The 23,784-nt window shown below is 45.3% G+C and overlaps 2 protein-coding genes across 3 annotated transcripts in view; one reads left to right on the top strand and one right to left on the bottom strand.

Moving 5' to 3' along the window:
* DNM1L (dynamin 1 like) overlaps positions 1-23,784 on the bottom strand; it is a 497,546-nt gene that overhangs the window by 224,000 nt on the left and 249,762 nt on the right. The window lies entirely within an intron of this gene.
* TTC38 (tetratricopeptide repeat domain 38) overlaps positions 1-23,784 on the top strand; it is a 97,944-nt gene that overhangs the window by 1,572 nt on the left and 72,588 nt on the right. For both annotated transcript variants that reach the window (XM_082256174.1, XM_082256173.1), the window contains exon 2: positions 23,058-23,135. In XM_082256174.1, coding sequence (XP_082112300.1) covers positions 23,058-23,135 — 78 coding nt within the window. The remainder of the gene's footprint in view (positions 1-23,057; positions 23,136-23,784) is intronic.

Raw genomic sequence — 23,784 nt, 5'->3', positions numbered from 1 at the left:
ATATGGTACACGTTTAGTAGGAGATATTTACAGTACCTATAGGTAAGCCTAGGCTTACCTATAGGTACAAATTATGCTTTTGTGTTTACTTCCTCTTTAAGATACAAGTCAGATTTTGGGCATCCTCTGCAACCAAAATGTCATTTTTGGTGAGATACTTTAAGTCTAAAGGGATGCAATGTGAAGAAGAAAAATACTGCGCTACCCTGGGTGTGTAGGATGAACAGCTCTATACCACAAATTGATATACAATATATATATATAACAATATATATGTGAAAATAAGTGAGTGTGGATCACTCCAATGTCTCAAATAAGAAAATATAAAAATGGCACTGTATGCTAGTGTATACAGTGCAAAAATAAACAATATAAAAGTAAACAATGATACAGTAAATATATAGCACTGGTGATGATGGTGACAGTCCAAAAAATAGCGTGACTAAAGTGCAAAAAAGTGCTGCATTAAAAGTCTCTTTAGTGCAATAACATTCAGTGGTGACTCCTGTGACCTCCTGCTTCACCCTTCAGTGCTCAAAGGTAAGGTAGCCCACTTACCAGATGTAGTTGATTCTTATGGCGTACGCCAAAAAGAATCAAAAATCGCTTGTGTGTTATTCCTGGTATCAGATGACCCGATTCTGTATTGAGCCCATAGGCACTCGGGATAAACAAGAAGAGAAAAAGCTCCTCATAGTGTGAAAAAGTAACGTCCTTTATTTTCACTCGAACATGGTAAACACACTCTTCATTATAAAAAACATCCAGTATAAAAGTCCATAAAACACTGTGGTAAACTCCAAACGTGATATTATAAAACTTGTGCAAACTCGCAAGTAAACAGTGAGGGATCACAGCAAAAAAGGGGGGTACCCACTGAGGGGTCCCCTGGTAGATGTGTTGCCGCTACTGAGCTCCTGTGGTGCCTCGCGGCACGATACAACAGGACGCTGGTAAACTCCGCTGTTGGCGCCTTACCCGGAAATGGTGTAGTCGGCGTGCGGTCCAGCAGTAGCTCAGAGCGAGGCAGCGTGCGTACCAGCTTGACGCGTTTCGTCAGAGATATGACGTCTTCGGAAGTGGTACGTACGCTGCGTGTCAACTTGGTTTTATGCGTACGTACCACTTCCGAAGACGTCATATCTCTGACGAAACGCGTCAAGCTGGTACGCACGCTGCCTCGCTCTGAGCTACTGCTGGACCGCACGCCGACTACACCATTTCCGGGTAAGGCGCCAACAGCGGAGTTTACCAGCGTCCTGTTGTATCGTGCCGCGAGGCACCACAGGAGCTCAGTAGCGGCAACACATCTACCAGGGGACCCCTCAGTGGGTACCCCCCTTTTTTGCTGTGATCCCTCACTGTTTACTTGCGAGTTTGCACAAGTTTTATAATATCACGTTTGGAGTTTACCACAGTGTTTTATGGACTTTTATACTGGATGTTTTTTATAATGAAGAGTGTGTTTACCATGTTCGAGTGAAAATAAAGGACGTTACTTTTTCACACTATGAGGAGCTTTTTCTCTTCTTGTTTATCCCGAGTGCCTATGGGCTCAATACAGAATCGGGTCATCTGATACCAGGAATAACACACAAGCGATTTTTGATTCTTTTTGGCGTACGCCATAAGAATCAACTACATCTGGTAAGTGGGCTACCTTACCTTTGAGCACTGAAGGGTGAAGCAGGAGGTCACAGGAGTCACCACTGAATGTTATTGCACTAAAGAGACTTTTAATGCAGCACTTTTTTGCACTTTAGTCACGCTATTTTTTGGACTGTCACCATCATCACCAGTGCTATATATTTACTGTATCATTGTTTACTTTTATATTGTTTATTTTTGCACTGTATACACTAGCATACAGTGCCATTTTTATATTTTCTTATTTGAGACATTGGAGTGATCCACACTCGCTTATTTTCACATATATATTGTTATATATATATTGTATATCAATTTGTGGTATAGAACTGTTCATCCTACACACCCAGGGTAGCGCAGTATTTTTCTTCTTCACATTTTTTCCAGATCACTAACATTAGTGCACTTGATACTTTGCAGCTTCCCACAGATACCCAATTATTATATATTTTTACAGCACCTAGGCGCGATTGTACACAAAATTCTTTTCCTAAAGGGATGCAGACCCTACCACTTTCCTCATTAGAGCCCTGCAAGTGCAGTAGCTGCTTGAGAATGATAAAACTCCCATTCACATTATTTTTGCACATGGACAACCAAAAACAAATAGCTATTTCTTAAGAATAGCAATAGGTAGGAATCTGCAACAAAGTTTGTTAAAATCCCTGCAATGTACAGAGATCACCCAGAGGGGAATCATTCTTTCTCAACCAAAGTGGAGTTACCCTTTAACCACTTCCCGCCCGCCCTATTACAAAATGACGGCGGGAATGTGGTTGAGTTATCCTGACCGGACGTCATATGACGTCGGCAGGATAACACCGCTCTGGGCGCCCCCCCGGGGGCGCGCAGAGCGGCGATCGGTGATTTGAGGTGTCAGTCTGACACCCTGCATCTCCGATCTCGGTAAAGAGACTACTGACGTAGCTCTTTACCATGTGATCAGCCGTGTCCAATCACGGCTGGTCACATCGTAAACAGGAACAGCCGTTGATCGGCTTTCCTTAGTTCGTGCCTGACAGGCACGAGTAAAGGAGCGCCGATCGGCGGCTCCCCTGACGGGGGGGGGGGGTCGGCACTGGTAATCAGATCATTGATTACCAGTGCAGACCCTTGGGGGGGGGGGGATGCCACTAGATCCACCAGGGATGCCCACTATGACCCCAGGGATGCCCACTATGACCCCAGGGATGCCCACTATAGCCACCAGGGATGGCAATCAGGGCTCAGGGAGCCCCCCATTGCCCTCCCCATCAGTGATGCCCACCAGTGTCCTCCCTATCAGTGCTGCCCACAAGTGCCCATCATTGCCATCCTTTAGTGTCGCCCACCAGTGCCCATTATTGCCCATCAGTGCCGCCCATCAGTGCCCACCAGTGCTGCCTATCAGAGCCCATTAGTGCCCGTCAGTGCCGCCTATCAGTGCCCATCAATGCCGCCTATCAGTGCCCAGCAGTGCCACCTATCAGTGCCCACCAATGCTGCATATCTGTGCTACCTATCAGTGCCCATCAGTGCCGCCCATCAGTGCCACCCCATCATTGCCTCCTCATCAGTGCCTGTCAGTGCAGTCTCATCAGTGCAGGAAAAAACGTATTTATTTACAAAATTGTATAACATAAACAAAAAACATTTTTTTTTTCAAACTTTTGCATGACCGCGCAATTGTCATTCAAAATGCAACAGCGCTAAAAGGGGAAAATTGGCCTGGGCAGGAAGGGAGGGAAGTGCCCGGTATTAAAGTGGTTAAGTGTAAGTTTTTGTGAAAATTTGCATTTGATGTTCGGCTGCGCAAATATTGTGTAAAATAAAAAATTGCAACAGCCACCATTTTATTCTCCAGGGTCTGTGCTTTCATAAAATATATCATGTAATTTTCTATTAAAGTGGTTTTAAACCCACTTTGTTGACATTTACTTATAGGTAAGCCTATATTAAGGCAATCTCTCCTAAACTTGCACAGTTTAGAAGATATTTACAGTGCATGCAGCTGATGACGTCATCGGCGCATGCGCTCTGAAGGAACGGCCACCGGTACCATTCCTTCAGAGCCCTGTGCCGTGAACAGCGGCACGCGGGAGTGATGTAATCACGCCTCCTGCCAATCAGATGGCCGGAGGACGCTAACCAGGAAGCAGGATTGCCGAACATGTCGGCCGTCCTGTCACTGAGCAGGCAGCACTGCGGGGGCTTCGTTCTAAGGTAAGTACTTCATAATGAGCTAGTATGCGATGTGATGCGATGCATACTAGCTCATTATGCCTTTGTCTTTACAGTTTTTTTTTTTTTCTCATTTTTTTTTTCAGAGGGTTTCCTTCCTCTTTAAAGAAAAGCGGATTGGTATGGATATGCTTTGATAGGCAAATGTAAATGCAACATTTCTGTGTCATGCTGTAGTGATGCCACAACACTTCCTCTGAGCATCGAGACCAGGACAGAGTGGTTACAGCACTGTCCAGCATCACCTGGCAGCAATAGATCACTGCTTTAGTGATCTATTGCAGTTTGATGACAGCCAGTTTTAGATCACTAATAGAAGTTATCTGTTGTTGCACTGCTTACTAGATCCAAACTTCCTATGGAGTGCATGTACAGTTCATCCGGAAAGTATTCACAGCGCTTCACTTTTTCCACATTTTGTTATGTTACAGCCTTATTCCAAAATTGATTCAATTTATTATTTTCCTCAAAATTCTACAAACAATGCCTCATAATGACAATGTGAAAAAAGTTTGTTTGAAACCTTTGCAAATTTATTTAAAAAAAAAAATTAAAAATATTACAAGTACATAAGTATTCACACCTTTTCTCATTTCTTTGTTGAAGCACTTTTGGCACCAATTACAGCCTCAAGTCTTTTTGAGTATGATGCTACAAGCTTGGCACACCTATTTTTGAGCAGTTTCTCCCATTTTTCTTTGCAGGACCTCTCAAGCTCCATCAGGTTGGATGGGGAGTGTCAGTGCTCAGCCATTTTCAGATCTCTCCAGAGATGTTCAATCGGGTTCAGGTCTGGGCTCTGGCTGGGCCACTCAAGGACATTCACAGAGTTCTCCGGTAGCCACTTCTTTGTTATCTTGGCTCTGTGCTTAGGGTCGTTGTCCTGTTGAAAGATGAACCTTCACCCACGTCTGAGGTCCAGAGCACTCTGGAGCAGGTTTTTATCAAGAATGTCTCTGTATATTGCTGCTTTCATCTTTCCCTCGATCCTGACTAGTCTCCCAGTTTCTGCCACTGAAAAACATTTCCACAGCATGATGCTACCACCACCATGCTTCACTGTAGGGATTGTATTGGCCAGGTGATGAGTGGTGCCTGGTTTCCTACAGACGTGCGCTTGCTATTCAGGCAAAACAGTTCAATCTTTGTTTCATCAGACCAGAGAATTTTGTTTCTCATGGTCTGAGAGTGACTCAGGTGCCTTTTGGCAAACTCCAGGTGGGCTGTCATGTGGCTTCCTTCTGGCTACTCTACCATACAGGCCTGATATGTGGAGTGCTGCAGAAATGGTTTTTCTTCTGGAAGTTTCCCCACTCTCCACAGAGAAATGCTGGAGCTCTCTCAGAGTGACCATCAGGTTCTTTGTCACCTCCCTGACTAATTCCTTTCTCCCCCGATCGCTCAGTTTGGCCGGGCGGCCCGCTCCAGGAAGAGTCCTGGTGGTTCAAAATTTCTTCCATTTACGGATGATGGAGGCCACTGTGCTCATTGGGACCTTCAAAGCTGCACACATTTTTCTGTACTCTTCCCCAGATCTGTGCCTCGATATAATCCTTTCTCACAGATCTACTGACAATACCTCGGATCTCATGGCTTGGTTTGTGCTCTGACGTGCACTGTTAACTGTGGGACCTTATATAGACAGGTATGTTCCTTTCCAAATCATGTCCAATCAACTGAATTTACACAGGTGGACTCCAATCAAGTTGTTGAAACATCTCAAGGATGATCAGTGGAAACAGGATGCACCTGAGCTCAATTTTGAGTGTCATGGTAATAGCTGTGAATAGTTATGTACATGTGATTTATTTATTTTTTTTTAAATAAATTTGCAAAGATTTCAGACAAACTTCTTTCATGTTGTCATTATGGGGTATTGTTTGTAGAATTTTGAGGAAAATAATGAATTTAATCCATTTTGGAATAAGGCTGTAACATAACAAAATTTGGAAAAAGTGAAGCGCTGCGAATACTTTCCGGATACACTGTATGTTGTTGGTGATTGAATGATATCCTTTCCAACCTGTTCCCTTTAACCACTTAAGGAGCAGGTCTATTTCTGACATTTGTTATTTACAAGTTAAAATTTAGTATTTTTTGCTAGAAAATTACTTAGAACCCCCAAACATTATATATTTTTTTAGCAGAGACCCTAGAGAATAAAATAGAGATTGTTGCAATACTTTATGTCACACCGTATTTGGGCAGCAGTCTTGCAAACGCAATTTTACAGTAAAGTTAGCTTATTTTTTTCTATAATGTGCAAGAGAATGTTATGCCGACTAAATTGATACCTAACATGTCATGCTTTAAAATTGCGCACGCTCGTGGAATGGCAACAAATTTTGGTACTTAAAGTTTTTTACAGGTTACCTGTTTACAGTTACAGAGGAGGTCTTGTGCTGGAATTATTGCTCTCACTCTACTGATTTTGGCAATACCTCACATGTGTGGTTTGAATTCCGTTCATATATGTGTATGCATTCGCTTCTGTGCACAAGCTCGGAGGAACGGGACGCTTTAAATTTTTATTTTTTTTTATTTTTACACTGTACCTTGTAAACATTTTTTTGATCACTTTTATTCCTATTACAATGTAAACACCCCTTGTAAATATGCATGATAAGTCCTCTTTGCTGTGAGATCTGGGGTCAAAAAGACCTCAGATCTCACATTTACACTTAAAAGCTGGAGCCGCAATGACATCACTCCTGCGCATGTGCGCGGGAGCTGAGGTTTACGGCACAGGCTGTAAAGGTATGGCACGGTAAGCCGGACCTTCAGAGTGCATGCGCCGATGACTTCATCGGCTGCATGCATTCTGAATATTTCCTAAACGGTGCAGGTTTAGAAGATGTTCACAGTACCTACAGGAAAGCCTTATTAGCCTAAGTCAAAAATAAGACTTTACTTATACTTTAAATGTCTGGTAATACTTGCAGTCAGCTTGATGAAGAGAATGGCATGCTTGAAAGTGTTGCTTTTATTTTGTATCTTCAAATAATGAAATAAAATACAGAATTGCACTGCAACTGCCCATCTTGGACGTCTGTATGTATATCCTAAAGATAAGGCTGCATTCACATGTCAGCTTATAATCGCGGGCAGAACCGCCGCGGTTCCGCCCGCGATTCGGAGATTATTGCAAATCGCGGGACGCCTAGCGTTGCCCGTTGATTTGCAATAGCCCCCCAAACGCCGAGCGATGTTGCCGCGATTTACGCCCGCCGAATCGCGGCAACATCGCGCAAACAAAATCGCGGGACGCAATACGCTCCAAAAACTTACGCCCGCCGCGATTCGGCGGGCGTAAGTCGCGGCAACATCTCTCGGCGTTTGGGGGGCTATTGCAAATCAACGGGCAACGCTAGGCGTCCCGCGATTTGCAATAAATCTCCTCATCGCGGGCGGAACCGCGGCGGTTCTGCCCGCGATTATAAGCTGACATGTGAATGCAGCCTAAATGATTTTATCTCTGTACTGCAAAAATGTAGTGAGACATTTTAACCACTTCTGGACCGGAAGATTTTCCCCCCTAAATGACCAGGTCATTTTTTGTGATTCAGCACTGTGTTATTTTAACTGACAATTGCGCACTCATGCAATGCTGTACCCAAATAAATTGATGTCCTTTTTTTTTTCCACAAATAGAGCTTTCTTTTGGTGGTATTTGATCACCTGTGCGATCTTTATTTTTTGCGCTATAAACAAAAAAAGAGCAACAATTCTGAAAAAAAACCAATATTTTTCACTTTCTGCTATATAACATTCCCAAAAAAAAAAAATTAAAAATCAAATTTTTTTCATCATGTTCGGACAATTTGTATTCTGCTACATATTTTTTTATAAAAAAAAAAAAAAAATCCCAATAAGCAAATTTCGATGGGTTATCTTATCTACAAACTAGGGGAAAGATTTGTCATTTTTATTTTTTATTTTTTTTACTAGTAATGGCGGCGATCTGTGATTTTTAGCGGGACTGCCACATTGTGCCTGACAGATCGGACCCCTAACTGACATTTTTGACACTTTTAGGGGGACCAGTGACATTACTACATTATTCAGTGCTAAAAATATACACTGTTACTGTAATAATGACACTGACAGGGAAGGGGTTAACCCAGGGGCAATCAAGGGGTTAAGTGTGAGCCTAGGGGGTGTTTTTTAACTGTGAGGGGTATGGGCTTGTGAAATCAACACAGAGACCTGCAATCCTAAATAGGAGGAACACAGGAGCTCTGCATTGATTCCTGAGAGAACAACGGTCTGGTTAATGAAATGTATGGGGGGAGGGGGGGGCTTACAAATGTATGGGAATGAGAAAGTGGTAGACTTTTGTGTAAGCCATTTTATTTTGGGATTTTTTCCTTGCAGGCTAGGATTGTATCTGATTTGAATTTTGAGTGGGACCTCACCTATTTTTATTTGTGAGGATCCTGGTATTATGACCCCCCAGACACTAAATCCAAAAAAGTCATGCCTGCCTCCAAAAATGCCCGATAAATGCCTGCAAGAAAAATGGCCAGGTGGAGAGAAGCCATATTCCTGTTCTAATAAAAATGATAAGAAAATGCTCTTTTTTTCTGGTTCTGGACATGCTACAGAGCTGAAACTTCACAGGGACACTTTTTGTACCCCCCAGACACTAAATCCAAAAAAAGTCATGCCTGCCTCCAAAAATGCCCGAAAAATACCTGCAACAAAAACGCCCAGGCGGAGAGGAGCCCTATGCCTGTGCTACTAAAAATTATAAGAAAAATTCTCTTTTTTTCTTGTTCAGGACCATTTTTATGGAAAGTCGGATCACAAGTCGCTTCAATTAAGATAAGAAGGCGACTCCCATTGAAGTATATGGGACAAGTCGGATCACAAGTCGCCTCAAAGAAGTACAGGACCCTTTTCTGAAGTCGGAGCGACTTCAGTAGTGCCAATTAAGACGGCACTGATTGATTAACATTGCTTTTGTTATGTCAAGCGACTTGGGGCGACACAAGTCACCTCACAAGTCACGCTAGTGTGAATGGGCTCAAAGAGTACAAAGGCATCCACAAATCAAAGAAAAGAATAAGCAAAATCGTAGGAAAGAACGACATCCTTATGTAGAGAAAATGCCATCACAGGGAATCCAGTAGAAACATTAGTATCAGCAACATCAGTGATATGATAGTAAACTCATCGTAAGTGCTAGAAGTATTAAATCGGTAGTATACCGCTTTTTTTGACTTTTAACTACAGGTAAGCCTATAATAAGGCTTAACTGTAGGTACAATTAATATCTCCGAAACCTGCACGGTTTAGGAGATATTTGCACTGCATGCAGCCGCTGTTGCGAGCGGCGCATGCGCTCTGAAGGTCCGGGGGGACCTTCAGAGTTCCTTGCCGGAAAGTGCCGTAAAATGACTCCCGCACGTATGCGCGGGAGTGACGTCATCGCGGCTCCGGCCAATCACAGCGCCGGAGCCGCCGAACCTGGAAGAGAGGCTGAGGGATCATGCCAGCTCCCACAGCGGTGCCCGGGGGTCCGTGTCGGGGCTTCGTTCTAAGATAAGTGTTTCATAATGAGCTAGTATGCGATGCATACTAGCTCATTATGCCTTTGTCTTGCAGGGTTTTTTTTTTCTTTCAGTTTACTACCGCTTTAAGTCGTATCTTAGGTACTAAGAAGTGCTTATGTAAACATCGGGATGAAAGTACCATTTACAATAATATTTGGTCCTCGTCAAGTATCTCACAATTTTAACGGTACATGGAGCAACTGGAGTAGGGAGAGAAAAAAGGAGAAAAGAGAAGGAAGGGCAGGATAAGGTAGACAGAAAGGGCGGGGGTGAAGGGGGGACAGCTCCATGCCTGGCCACGCGCCCCCCCCCCCCCCCCCCCGAGGCATCCACAGCGCCTGGGCTCAGGAGCACATCAGGGATTTCCCCCCTGTCAGAGAGGACGAAAACCCTCCAATATCCCCAGACCTTCTCGTATTTGTCATGTCTGTGTAGCGCTGTGAGGGTCAAATCCTCCATTTTGTTAATCTCAACTAATCTGTGCATGCAGTCCTTGATGGTGGATGACCGTGAAATTTTCCAATATAATGGGATACATGCCTTTGCTGCACACAGGACGTGTGGAACAATCAATTTTTTGTATTTTCTCAGCGGTATGCTGGACAGTTGCAAAATAAAGAAGGCCGGAGAGTCTGAAATGGTATGATCAGTAAGATCTCTTAGCAGGGAGCCGACAGCGGTCCAGAAGTCACGAAGTCTAGGACACGACCAGAATATGTGGAGAAGGGTACCCCTCTCCTCCTGGGATCGCCAGCAAGTGTCCGAAGTCCCTGGGAACATCTTGCTCAGTAGAGACGGTACCCTGTACCACCTTGTTAGAACTTTATAGTTAGATTCCTGGAGCTTTGTACAGGTCGGTGTTTTCAGTGCAATGGTGCACAGGTTCAGCTTCTGCGTAAGTGTCAACTGAAGGTCCCGTTCCCATTTACATAGAAAGGGAGGGGTAAAATCCTCCTCTGGGGACACCAGGAGACAGTAAGTCTGCGATAATGTGTGGGGTAGGTCCTCCTCCCCGTCACATAAAACTTCATAAGGGATGAGTTCCCGATTTGAAAAGGTCCAGTGCGGGCAGGGATTGAAGAAAATGGTGGAGCTGGGCCGCTGGCCAGAAGCTTAGGACAAAACGACCAGCGGGGTCCATCAACGCCTCGATGGAGGGCCAGCCCCCAGGACACAGAAAGTGAGACACCGAGCTCCGATTGCGGCGTATTAGAGGCTGAAATGCTCGGTCTGATACGCCCGGCGGGAAGGCCGGATTTCCTAAAATTGGGAACCAGGGGGAGGTGGTTGTGGAGACGGAAGAATTAGAGGAGAGCGCGGCCACCACCGAAAGGGTTACCCCAATCGTAGGGTGGATTTAAAAGAGGGCGGGCAATTTTCCCTGCACCACAGAGCACCCCCCAGGGGGAATACCGCCTGCTCAAATTGTTCCCAAAGTTTACGGTTGCATGTCTACGCCAGTCTAACAGGCGTCCAAGATGCGTCGCCTGGTAATATTTAGTCACATCGGGTAAGGCCAAACCCCCATACTGTTTGGGAAGAGTTAAGAGCGAACGGACAAACGTGGCGAGCCCGTAGGCCAGATAAAGCGTATAAACAGGGAGTGAAGTTGTTTGAAAAAAGCGGATGGTAATTTGATCGGGAGTGCTTGTAGCAAGTACAATACCTTGGGAAGCACCGACATTTTAAGAAGGTTGCACCTCCCGAACCATGAGTGCATGCCGCCTGACCAAGAAGTAAGAAGCTGTCGTATCATGGCCATCAGCGGAGTAAAGTTAAGATCGTAGAGTTTTGAGATATCTGGAGCTATGCGGGTGCCCAGGTAGGTAAGTGCTGTCCGAGTCCAGCGGAAAGGTAAGGAGGAGGATATGCAAGTGAGTAGGGAAGGCGAGAAAGCAACCCCCATAGCCTTACTAAAATTGATCTTGAGGTTGGCATAAGTACCGTAAAACTCCAGTTCCTTAAGAAGGTTGGGAGCAGAAACGACCGGATTGGAAATGGAGAACATCATGTCATCAGCATAGGCGGAAACTTTACATTCTACATCACCAATCGTAAGTCCCGTGATGTCAGGGTTGGCTCTCACCCTGCTGAGGAAAGGTTCTAAAGAGAGTGCTAAGAGTAAGGGGGAAAGAGGGCACCACTGGTGAGTGCCATTAGTAATAGAGAAAGGGTCAGAGAGGACACCGTTGCATTTCACCTGCGCTGTGGGACTAGAGTAGAGTTGCCCAATCCAAGATAGCATGGTTGATCCAAGACCTATAGACCGCAATGTGGCTGTCATGAACCGCCAACTGACATGGTCGAAGGCCTTTTCCGCATCCGTATTGAGAAAGACACATCGGGTGTTGGACGCACAACATGGATGAGGTTCAGAACCTTGGTGGTGTTGTCGCGGGCCTCCCAGGTAGGAATGAAACCCACCTGGTCCAAGTGAATCAGGCGAGTCATGTACGGCCCGAGGTGGTTTGCCAGGATCTTGGCGAAGACCTTCAGATCCATATTCAGTAGGGAAATCGGGCGGTAGCTACTGCAAAGGGAGGGATCCTTCCCCTCTTTCGGTATAAGAGAAATGTGGGCACGGAGGGAGTCCCGCGGGAAAGCAGAGTCAATGGAACCCAGGAGGTTGAGCAAGGCCAACCAGTGGGGGGCCGAGAAGTGGAAGGAAGGTCGTATAGTAGGGGAGTGTAAAGCCATCCGGTCCTGGCGCCTTGCCCACATTAAGTAGGTTATTTTTCTGCTCATTGTATTGTTACAGATTTCTGCTTGTTATGAATTTAGTAGAAACATTGTAAGAGACAACTTGCCCTCGGATTGATATGCTGCACTCGTGTATGGCTAACAGATGCATCAATCAGGGGCAGTTTAGGTCTGGAGGAAGCACAGCAAGTGTGAAACGTGTTTTACCTGTCTCTCCCCCGTGTGTACTTTTGTACTATTGAGCTGCTTTTATGGTCTGTTTTTGAATAAGTAAAGTGTTCCTCTGAAGAAGAAGAGTGCAGCCATCCAGACTTTTCACTTGTGCATGTACAGCAGGGAGCTGCACTAGCACCCATCCCGTGTTTGGAAAGTGGATGGTAATTGCTGGCTTTACCTTGAGCAGCGATAGAAGCTGATGCTCAAGGTGGGGATAGAGGGATGAATTCCATCCCTAGACGTTCCCTGCATACACCATTTGGCTAAGCAAGCTGAGCAAGGCTGGTGGGATAGTGGGGAAGTGCTTATTAAAGCGGAGTTCCACCCTGAAAATTTTTTTTTTACCTAAAAATACCCCCGGGACAGTCAGGGCTAGTGCATTTAAGGAACGATAGCCTCTGAACTGTCCCCTTTTTCACTTACCTTTTAGAAGAAATACTTACCTTGAAAATGTCTTGTCCAGCGCTGCCATCTCAGGTGTGGGCAGCTGAAGCCGGAGCGTCCTCTTCGGTGATGTCGTAGTCCCAGAATGCCCTGCACCAGCCCTGCTCGTCACTTCCGGTTCAGACGTGTCATTCCCTGCTAAACAGCTTCTGGGCATACCCAGAAGCTGTGCAGGGATGACGCGCCTGCACCGGAAGTGACAAGCAGGGCCGGTGCAGGCGCATTGATTCCTGGGATCGATGACGTTCATCTCCCAGGAGTCAATGCAAGCAGGAAGTGACGGAGCGGGCCGCGGCCGAAGAGGGAGGAAGAGGAAGGAAGGTAAGTATATTTTCATTAAAAACAAGGTAAGTGAAAAAAAAAAATTTTAATTATCCAATTCTTTTTTAGGATATTTTCTAAAAAATCCCAATAAGTGTATATTGATGGTTTACGTGAAAGTTATTGGGCCTACAAACAATAGTATATATACTGGAATATTTTAATTTTTTTTATACTACTAATGGCAGCGATCAGCAAGACTGTCAATCTGACACTAACTGACGCTGGGGGGGGGACTGACTTACTGCCACTGACATTAATACAGTGACCAGTGATAATACTATACACTGTCACTGAACTAATGACACTGGCTGGGAAGGGGTTAACATCTAGGGCAATCAAGGGGTTAAAAATGTGACTAACAATCTGTAATGTTTGTACAGTGTGCTGCTTTTACTAAGAATCTCTCAGTTTCTCATCCCTGCTTTTAGAGGTGAGAACTGACAGATCGCTCTCTTTGTTCAGAGCTCTGTGTTTACCAACACAGAGCTCTGAGCTGTGATTGCACCCAGATGATCAACCGGTCCCAGCTATAAATCATTGGCCAGGAGACACTGACACGTGGTCATGCGCATGCTCTAAACCCGGAAATAGGTAGCGGCGTATGGGTATGTCGCTTTGCCTACAGCCGCTGCTCACCTGCAGTACATTGCGGGCGGGCGGCAAGTGCTAAATCAGCTAAAGATCAATTCTGGTTTGGTTGCTCCTTGCCTCCTGCTAATACATTCATAAAATAGGCATTGTTAATATGGGTAGGTATGCCTTTAGGAATGTTTTTTCCCTAAAACGTCTTTCAGGACAGCACCTTAGAGAGATGGCTCCTCCCTCTCCTCAACAGGAAACACCCCATCCACCAGATTTTAAAAGGAGGCTTCTCCCACCATTCATCAGTTTTTGTGTTTCCTCCGGCCGAGGAACACCTCTGTGGGGAGTCTGGGCTCTTAACCACTTTAGCCCCAGCCCTATTTCGGACACTTTTTGTTCACAAGTTAAATATTTATTAATATTTATAGTTAAATAGTTATATTGTTAATCGTTATATTGTGAAAGATGATGTCACGCCGAGTAAATAGATACCAAACATGTTACGGTTTAAAATTGCGCCCCCCCGTGGGATGGCGACAAACTACGGTCAATAGAGATCTCAATCTGCGACGCTTTAAATTTATTTAACGGTTACCAGTTTAGAGTTAGTGTGTAGCTCTTTTTTTTTAATTATTGCCCACGCTCTGGCGATCGCGGCGATACCTCACATGTGTGGTTTGAACAGCGATTTCATTTGCGGCTCGACTTGCGTATACGTTTTTTTTTGTGCGCGAGCTAACGGTGACGGGGACGGCTACATTTTTTTTTTTTTTTTTTCCTATTTATTTTTTCTTTTTTTTTAAACTTTATTACAGGTTTTTAAAAAAAAAAAAAATCTGATCACTTTTATTGCTGTCACAAGCAATGTAAACATCCCTGGTGACAGCAATATGTCGTGACAGGTACACTTTATGGAGGGATCGAGGGTCTAAAAGACCCTAGACCCCTCCACTACACTTCCCTGTATGCAAAACGCCGAAAACGGCATTTTTGCATACAGCCGTTTTTCAAATCTTCCGCCTTTTGCAGCACAGTAACCCGGAAGTGACGTCATGGACGCCGCCTCCGGGTTACGTCATCGGAGACCCGATCGATGCCGTTTCTGGCATTCATCGGGACTCCATCCAGCCGGCGGACGTGCCGGCTGGGTGCTCGGGGCTCCCGGTGGGGCGGTAGCCCCGAGCAAAGCCGCGGAAGGCGGCGGGAGGGGGGGGACGTCCCCTCCCGCCCCCCCGGGTAACGATCGAGCGGCTCCCGAGCCGCATCGATCGTTACCGACGGAAAGCCGACCGTCGGCTTCAAACAACGGTACCGGGATGATGCCTCTAGCTAGAGGCATCATCCCGGTATAACCCCGCAAAGTCTGCTGACGTAGAGGTTACGTGACTGGTAGTAAAGTGGTTAAGGTGCTACCTGAGAGACCGGGCTTCCTACGTCCACCTTACCTTAAATTGGAGACTTTTGGTTCCTCCCATTCACGCGACCGACTGCAGTGCATGGGCTCCTTCTTCCCCTTCAGTGCTCTAGGCTGAGTCAGGACCCCGCAGAGCGCAACCCTTGGATGGCATTTCAGGCTGGCGGTGCAGTACTTTTTTATTTTTTTCTCACCACTACTACTTTCAAATTTGCCGCCGCTTTCCCGGATCGAGTGGCACTCGTCCAGGACCCGGAAGCGAGGTTTCCGGGAGGGGCGGCGTTCGTCAGGGGGCGTGTGGCGTAATTTCCGCCGACGCAGGGGAAGAGGGGAGGAGCAAGCTGGTGCCTATTCCGGTTCTGGTCCAGTGCAGGTGTGCTTTTGGTCTCCGGAACCGGTACCGAAAGCCACGGCGATACCGCTGCCAAGCAGATGGATTCAGCTTCAACAGCGAGTGGGACAGGCACCAGTAAGGCCCAGGTAAAGGGTAACTCTGTTATTGCCTATCTTACTGTGGGTGGGGTCTCTCTCCATCCTTTTTTTCTATCCCCCCGGTGGCTGGGGGCCTGTCAGGGCACATGGGGCTTACCTTAATGTCTTCCAGTGCACCTTGGTGGTCCTGAGAATCAGGCTGACTCATTAAGAAGAATGTGTATGTTTTATTTTATGTCTTCCAGGCTAGAAGCTCTGAAATAGTTATCAAGAGGAAATGTCCCTCATGCAAAGCAAAGTTGTCCGAACTCTGGAAAAAGACACTTTGCCAGGGATATATTGATGCCTTAATCAAAGAAGAAGCATATGCAGGATGTGGCGATTTAGTCGCATCTGTAAGAAAGGAACTGGATGCTACCATTCAATCCTTTCGGTCATCCCTGCAGGATCCTGCCCTGAGTCAGCCATCAGCCTCACATTCTTCTCAGGGTTCACAATTGGTTCCTTCGGTGGGAACAGAAGGGGTTCCTCCCACACAAGGAGATCATTCCCCCTCACATTCCAAAGAGGATTCAGAGGAAGAAGAGGAGGAAGGGACACAAAATAGGCCCTCTAAATATAAACTGTCCTTGGAACAGGTGGATTGTCTCTTAAAGGCAGTTTATATCACCCTGGGTCTAGAGGAAGACAGGAAGGAACTATCCCTGCATGATAAAATGTATGCGGGCCTGGACGAGCCTAAGGGTTGTACCTTTCCAGTGCATCAGACCATCTCTGATGCTATCAAAAATGAGTGGGCTGATCCAGAGAGAAAAACCTTCTTCCCTAAAGCCTTTAAAAGGTGGTTTCCCTTTGATGAGGACCCAGGGGCCCCCTGGAATAAGATGCCAAAGATTGATGCAGCCTTCTCCCAGGTTTTTAGGTCAACTGACCTAGCATTTGAAGACATGGGAGTCCTGAGGGATCCCATGGATAAGAAGATGGACCAGCAACTTAAGAGATCCTGGCAATCCATCATGGGGAATCTTAAACCTGCCATGGCAGTTACCTGTGTTTCCAGGAATCTGGAGTACTGGCTTAGCCAGTTAAAGGCACACATTACGGCAGATTCCCCTAAGCAAGAGGTTTTGGATTCTTTCTCCACTCTCTAAACGGCTATAGCATTTATTGCAGATGCTTCAGCAGAGTCCGTGAAGATAACGGCAAGGTCTGCAGCATTAACCAACTCGGCCAGAAGAGCTCTTTGGTTGAAGACATGGCCTGGAGATGCAGCTTCTAAGAACAAACTGTGTGGCATCCCATTCAAAGGGGATCTCCTATTCAGTCCTGAGTTGGATTCTGTTCTAGATAAAACAGCAGATAAAAAGAGGTCTTTTCCCATTAAGAGAAAACAGCCAACTAAAAAGCTTTTTCGACCTCAAAAAGCTCAGCAGGATAGAAGACCCCAGGAGAGGAGGAAAAATTGGTCAATGCAAAGACCTAAAGGAAAAGGAATTGTTCTCTTCCATCCTCCTGCGTCAACCAGCAAAACGCAATGACACGACATTGCTGGTGGAAGGAAGATTGAGGGAATTCCTCCCCTATTGGGCAGCCATAACAGAAAACCAATATATTCTAGATATGCTGTCCCAAGGCTACCAAATAGAGTTTTCGGAGACACCGCCCGAAAGGTTCTTCGTCACAAACCTCCCAAGAGATGCAGCAAAAGCCCTGGCTATGATGGACCTACTAAAGGACCTGAGACGACAGGGAGTTGTCTGTCCAGTACCAGTGGAGGAACAACATCAAGGGTTTTATTCCCACATATTTTTGATAAAGAAACCATCGGGGGATTTCCGTCTTATCCTAAATCTGAAGCCACTAAACAGGTCAGTTCTGTACAAGAAGTTTCGGATGGACTCAATTCTGACAGTCAGAACTCTGTTAACCAAAGGATGCTTTATGGCATCAATAGACTTAAGGGATGCTTACCTGCATATCCCTATAGCCCCTCATTCGCAGAGATTCCTAAGGTTGACGGTAAATCTGGGGAAGGAAATGCTTCACATTCAATTCAAAGCTCTTCCTTTCGGCCTATCATCTGCCCCACGTATTTTTACAAAAGATGATGGCAGAGTGCCTAGCGCCCCTCCGCCTTCAGGGAATCTCTGTGGTACCATACTTGGATGACCTACTTTTCTTTGCCCCTTCCAAAGAAAAGCTTCAAGAGGATCTGCACCAAGCCAGAGGTCATCTAGTGAATGTCCAGAAGTCGAACCTCACACCGGCTCAGCGGGTTCAGTTCCTAGGGTTTCAGATATGCTCAGTGGAACAAAGAATCTTCTTACCCGAAGACAAACAGGTCAAGATCCAAAATATGGTAGCAAGGCTGCAAACAAATCAGTTGTGGTCAATCAGAGAGATCATGTCAGTTCTATGAAACCTGACTGCATCAATACCAGCCATCCAATGGGCAAGGCTTCATTTTCGGCCACTACAATATTTCCTCCTCAGAATCTGGGATCACAATCCAGAGACTTTGGAGTTAAAGGTAAAAATCCCCACCAAGATCAAAAGATCCCTCTGGTGGTGGAGAAACCAAATAATCCTGTCTCAGGGATTGGCCTGGACCTTCCCGGCAGACCAAAGATTAACAACGGATGACAGCAGATGGGGGTGGGGAGCCCACTGGAACCAAAACCTGGCACAGGGGATTTGGTCTCTGATTGAGACAACAAAATCCTCAAACTGGAAGGAGTTGAAAGCCGGGCCCTAGAGGCCTTTTCTCAAAACCTTCAGGGGACTCATGTACAAGTAATTTCAGACAACGCCACTACAGTGGCATATCTAAACAAGCAAGGGGGCACAAGAAGCAAAGCCCTACAGCTATTGGCAACAGAAATTCTACAGTGGGCGGAAAGTCAGTTGCTTTCCTTGTCAGCAATCCATTTAAAAGGTACACTAAACAATGTGGCGGATTATCTGAGCAGACAGAAGATCCGAGAAGCAGAGTGGAGCTTAAATCCAGAAGTCTTTATGTTGATAATCAAGACTTGGGGAAGACCAGAAGAGGATCTGTTTGCAATAAAAGAAAACGCAAAACTTCCACTTTACTTCTCACTCCACAGAAACGACAACTCTCTGGGAGTGGATTCTCTAGCACATCCCTGGAAGTTCAGTTTGGGGTATGCCTTCCCTCCCTTCCAACTGATTCCGCTGGTGCTGAGAAAGAACCAAACGGAAAGAGCCTCAGTGATCCTGATCACTCCATATTGGCCCAAAAGGGTTTGGTTCTCAACTGTCCTTCAACTGACAGCCAAACCTGCATTTCAGCTCCCTCTTTGTCAGGACTTACTGCTTCAAGGTCCAGTCTGTCATCCAGAAGTGGAAAAGCTAAAGCTCACCGCCTGGTATCTGAGGAGCAACTGCTAAAAAGGAAAGGACTTTCAGACGCAGTAATTGCTACTCTACTTTCCAGTAGGAAAAAGGTTGCAATGGATATATATGCAAAGGTTTGGAAAACGTATAATATCTGGTGTGAATCAAAAGATCTAAAATTGGACAGTATAGTTTCAATTTTGGAGTTTCTACAGGAGGGTGCAGTAAAGGGTTTGGCAGTAAGTACCCTCAAGGTGCAAATAGCAGCTTTGGGAATATTCCTAAAAAAGGCCATTTCCTCAGAATCTCTTTTTCCATAAAAGTTTTTATTGAGGAAATATAGGCAAAACATGAAGACTTCAAATAGTGACAATGGTAAAGAGAATGCGACGCAGCGCATAAACAAGTTACATTGCTTCAAACAAAATATCAAAAACATTTTATAACTTAACACATTTTGTATGAGAACTGTGGATAAGCGTGGACTAACGTCCATAATCAGTAAAGCAATGGTATCAATGTTAGCCGATCTGGTTTGGGATAAATTAAATAGACAAAGAAGGGTGGAGATGAGGGGAGTTTTGGATGGGAAGACAATGGGGAGGTAGGGGGGAAGGTGGGGCTGGAAAGGGTATGCAAAGGGGGGGAGATCGTATAAGAAAAAGATTTTAAATTATCATGTAGTACTAGAAGGAGTGGATCTTCCGATTATTTTACTGGGAAAATCCCTTGACTGCCCTTGTGTAGGGAGGGAGATTCCTGTCTTGGCGTGATTTGGAAGATCTTAGAATATACGGATCCCGGGTTGGTGAATGAGAAAAAAAAAGGGAATACCAGTTAGGATTTTTACACCTGGGCAGGTTGATTTGGGTTAATATGTTCAGCATAGAGATTGGATGAGCGGAAAAGTAGCCAACCCGCCCAAGTTTCGTAGAACCTGGAAGGGGTGTCATTTGTAGAGTGTATTATCTCCTCCATATCTGCAATCCTGTCAATTCTCTTAAACCATTCTGATATCGTGGGGGGAATTCTTGATCTCCAATGAACTGGGATGCAAAGCTTGGCTGCATTAATTAGGTGCATGGGAAGTGTTTTCCTATATGTTTTTAAAGGGACCTTGGAATGATGAAGGAGCATATGGGCCGGGGTGTATTCTATGTCAACAGAAGAGATTTGTTTTATAATCTGGTGTACCTTGGACCAAAAGGGTTGAATGAGGTGGCAATCCCACCAGATGTGGAGCATGGAGCCCTTTTCCTGAGAACATCTCCAACATGTGTCTGGTAAACTAGCGTTATAGTGGTGGAGAACACTCGGGGTCCTGTACCATCTGGAAATTATTTTAAAGTTGTTTTCTTGCGTGGTTACGTTGATGGACCCTTTATGTGCAATTGTAAGGATTTTTTCCCAGTCTTTCTCCGAGAAATGTGTGTCTAAGTCGCGTTCCCACTTGCTGCAGGCCTTGAGGGTTTTAGGTGAGGTGTTTTCAAAAAACATGTTGTGTATGGTAGAGATCACGTGTTTCTGGGGAGATGTCTGGTTACATAAGGATTCCAGGCTGGATAGTGGCCGAGAGAGTTGATTTTTTTGGTCATTTCGTTTCAGCCAATTAATCATACGTAGGTGGAGCTGGCTAGGGAACATTTTATTAGTCATTAGGTTAGCCAGTTTTTGGAGATCAATCAGGGTGTTGTTTTCCAGGAGGTGTAGAGCTTTGAATTGTGAGTGGGGCCAGTTTTGTAAAATCTGGGAAAGATCCTCATCGTGAGGGAAGGCCGGGTTGTTAGCGGCTATACTAGAGAAACATTTCAGGGTCGGACCGATAAGTGGGTGTGTTTTTAGAGAGGTCGGGATATGTTTGGGAAGAATCCAGGGAGTGGAGCTGAGGTTCAGTTGGCTAAAAGATGATTCTAGTGCTATCCAGTCTTTCGTCTGTGTGTGGATATTCCAATCCACAATTCTCGCCAAGTGGCAAGCCCAATAGTAGTATTGGATATTTGGGAGGTTAATTCCCCCTTTATGTTTGGGTTTGGTCAGTTGATCATAGCTGATCCTGGATCTTTTCTGGCTCCAGAGGAAATTAGTACAGAGGGATTTCATTTGTTTGAAAAAGGAAGGAGGGATGGCAATAGGGGCTGCTTGAAAAATATAAAGTATACGGGGTAAGACATTCATTTTCAGCAGTGCTGCTCTTCCGAACCATGAAAGAAAGATGTTGTTCCATCTCTTGAGATCTTCTGTTATTGATCTCTGGATGGGTATGTAGTTAATTTTGAATAGGTCTGAAAGCTTGGAGGGGAGGTAAATACCCAGGTATTTGATCGCGTTAGGGTCCCACTTAAATGGAAAGTTAGCTTTACAATTTCTAATAACGGAATCAGGGAGAGTGATGTTTAGGGCCTGGGATTTATTGAAGTTTATTTTGAGATTTGAGATGTGATTGAAGAGTTGGAAGTCTTTGAGGAGGTTCGGAATAGAGATAAGAGGTTCTTTGAGGAATAGAAGGATGTCATCTGCGAATGCAGCTATTTTGTAAGTTTGGTTGGCAATTTCGAGTCCTTTGATGTTTTGGTTGGCATTGAGCCTCCTTTTAAAATCTGGTGGATGGGGTGTTTCCTGTTGTGGAGAGGGAGGAGCCATCTCTCTAAGGTGCTGTCCTGAAAGACTATTGGAAAACAAGTTACCGGTAAGTCTAATTTTCATGAACTTCAGCCTTCCCTTCAGTCTTGCAAAATCCATGTACTGCAATTGCTTACTCTGATATCACTGCACGGTGTGAGTTTTTCACACTGTGCATTAGAAGCGGCAGGAATTCATTTCTAGGACATCCAGCATTATCTAGCCTTCCCCCCAGCCTGACTTTTGCTGGTCTGTCCCTTTCATTCACTAGATTGCAGTTCTTACAATCCTTGAGGTTCAGAGCCCATTCACATTAGCGCGACTTGTCAGGCGACTTGTCAGCCTGACAAGTCGCGGTATGTCGCAGTCCATTGAGTAGTACAGGACCTGTTCTAATAGGAGCGACACAAGTCGCTCCGACTTAGAAAAAGGGTCCTGTACTACTTTGGGGTGACCTTGGAACGACTTGCATAGACTTCCATTATGTTGAGTCTCTGCAAGTCGCGCCGAAGTCGCGGTGCACGCGACTTCACAGGTCGCCCCCCAAAGTCGTGTCGCCTCAATGTGAATGGGCTCTCTACATTACATGAGGGGGTGATATAGGGTGGTCTGTTGGCACATACAGCCTGACTAGCAAAACCCACTCCTCCAGACTTGCATCCACCCATCAAGGCACTTTGATGTTTGCATAGCGCCTCCTAAAGGCCAGCCTATTGCCTGCATTAGGGTTGAGGGCTCTTGAAAATAGTACTGAGGCAGGGTGCTGTGGTGTTTGTAGGAAACTGGGTCTAAAATAAGGTATGTAATCAGGGCCGCTGATAAGGCTGTACAGCCAGCCCTCCGGTACTGGGCCTGGGCCCCATCCGTTCAAAAGGGGGGCCCAGGCACCTGCTGAGTAGGAGGACCGGCTGTACTGTCTTAGTGCAGACACAGATCCTCCTATGCCTCCCCCTGCAGCGATGCTAGCTTCTCTCCTCCTACCTCCCTCCAGCTGCACTGTAGGGGGTTTGGTTCTAGTACATGGGCCGCTTCCATCTGCTGTCCTGTGCCCCTTTCCCTCACAGTGCTGCTGGCTTCCCTTCTCTTCTCTCCCGCTGGCCACTGCTGCAGATGCACAGATGGATGTTTTAGAATGGAAAGCAGGGGAAGGGTCCAGTTAATATGTAATTTACAGGCCCCTTCCTTTACTGAATGAATGCAGTGAACGATTTGTACCAATCACTCCTGTGTCCATTCATCACTGATGAATGCCTCAGAGCACTTCCTATTTATTCATCCGTGCAGCTGAGGTTGCAGAGAAAGGGGCTGATAAATCTATGTCCTCACTTTCAGCTGGGGGGGAGGGGGCTGTCAGGTAGACTGTATGGGGCCCTGTGATTTCTAACAGCAGCCCTGTATGAAATAAAAATAGGTTTTATTTAAAATGTTATTAACATGTTAATGGGGGGGAAGTGGCACGAAGGGCAAAATATATACAGATCAAACTTAGGCTTTAACTCAAACGTGTAACATTATTTGTACATAGTTCTGTGTTCTTTACTGTACAGGCTTGGCAGGATGCTGGGATGACCTTTTCGACTACAAGCAATGAAGTCTGCAAGCTGTTTGATGCCACGTTGCATCAGGTAACAAGTAATCCTTTTTTCTTCTCTTGTGCCAGAATATACTGCACTTTGCCCCACTGCATTATTGTTTTTATTAAAGGACCAGTAAACTAAAAATAGAAACAAATTTATTAAAAAAAAAAAGATAAACTGATTCCAGACACTGGGTTCTCTGTATATGGAAATATATCATAGAAGGCACCACTGGCATCCCTTTCCACTTGTATTCTCCTAGGCCAATGTCCAGGAAACATACATCTAAAAGGCATCAAAATTTTTCCCACCTGCCTTTCTCCCAGGTCCTCAGCAAATGTACTTTTCTACATGTTTCTGGATACCTTTTTAGCTTAATCCCTTAATCCTTTGTGGCTGCTGAAGAATATGTATATTTCAACTTATGACGTGCTGTGTGGAAATTCGAACTGCTTGCACTGATAAGTATGGCAACCAAAACATCTATTGTTTGTCTGAATTCACACTTTTGCTTAAAAATGCATGCAGTGTAATGCTCACATTGATGCTTGTCAATGCACACTATGAAGCATTGATGTGCTTGGAGGTGTATTTTATTAAATTTGCATTTTAACACACTTTAGCCCATTAGAGCATGTTTTACAAAGCAAATGTGTGACTCCAGCTTTAAATCCCAATTAAGGTAAAATTAAACGTA

The sequence above is a fragment of the Pelophylax lessonae genome (assembly GCF_965119305.1).
Source record: "Pelophylax lessonae genome assembly, chromosome: 4".
In the NCBI taxonomy this organism is placed as follows: domain Eukaryota; kingdom Metazoa; phylum Chordata; class Amphibia; order Anura; family Ranidae; genus Pelophylax; species Pelophylax lessonae.
Note: the sequence above shows the minus strand (reverse complement) of the source record. Positions and strands in the feature narration are given on the sequence as shown.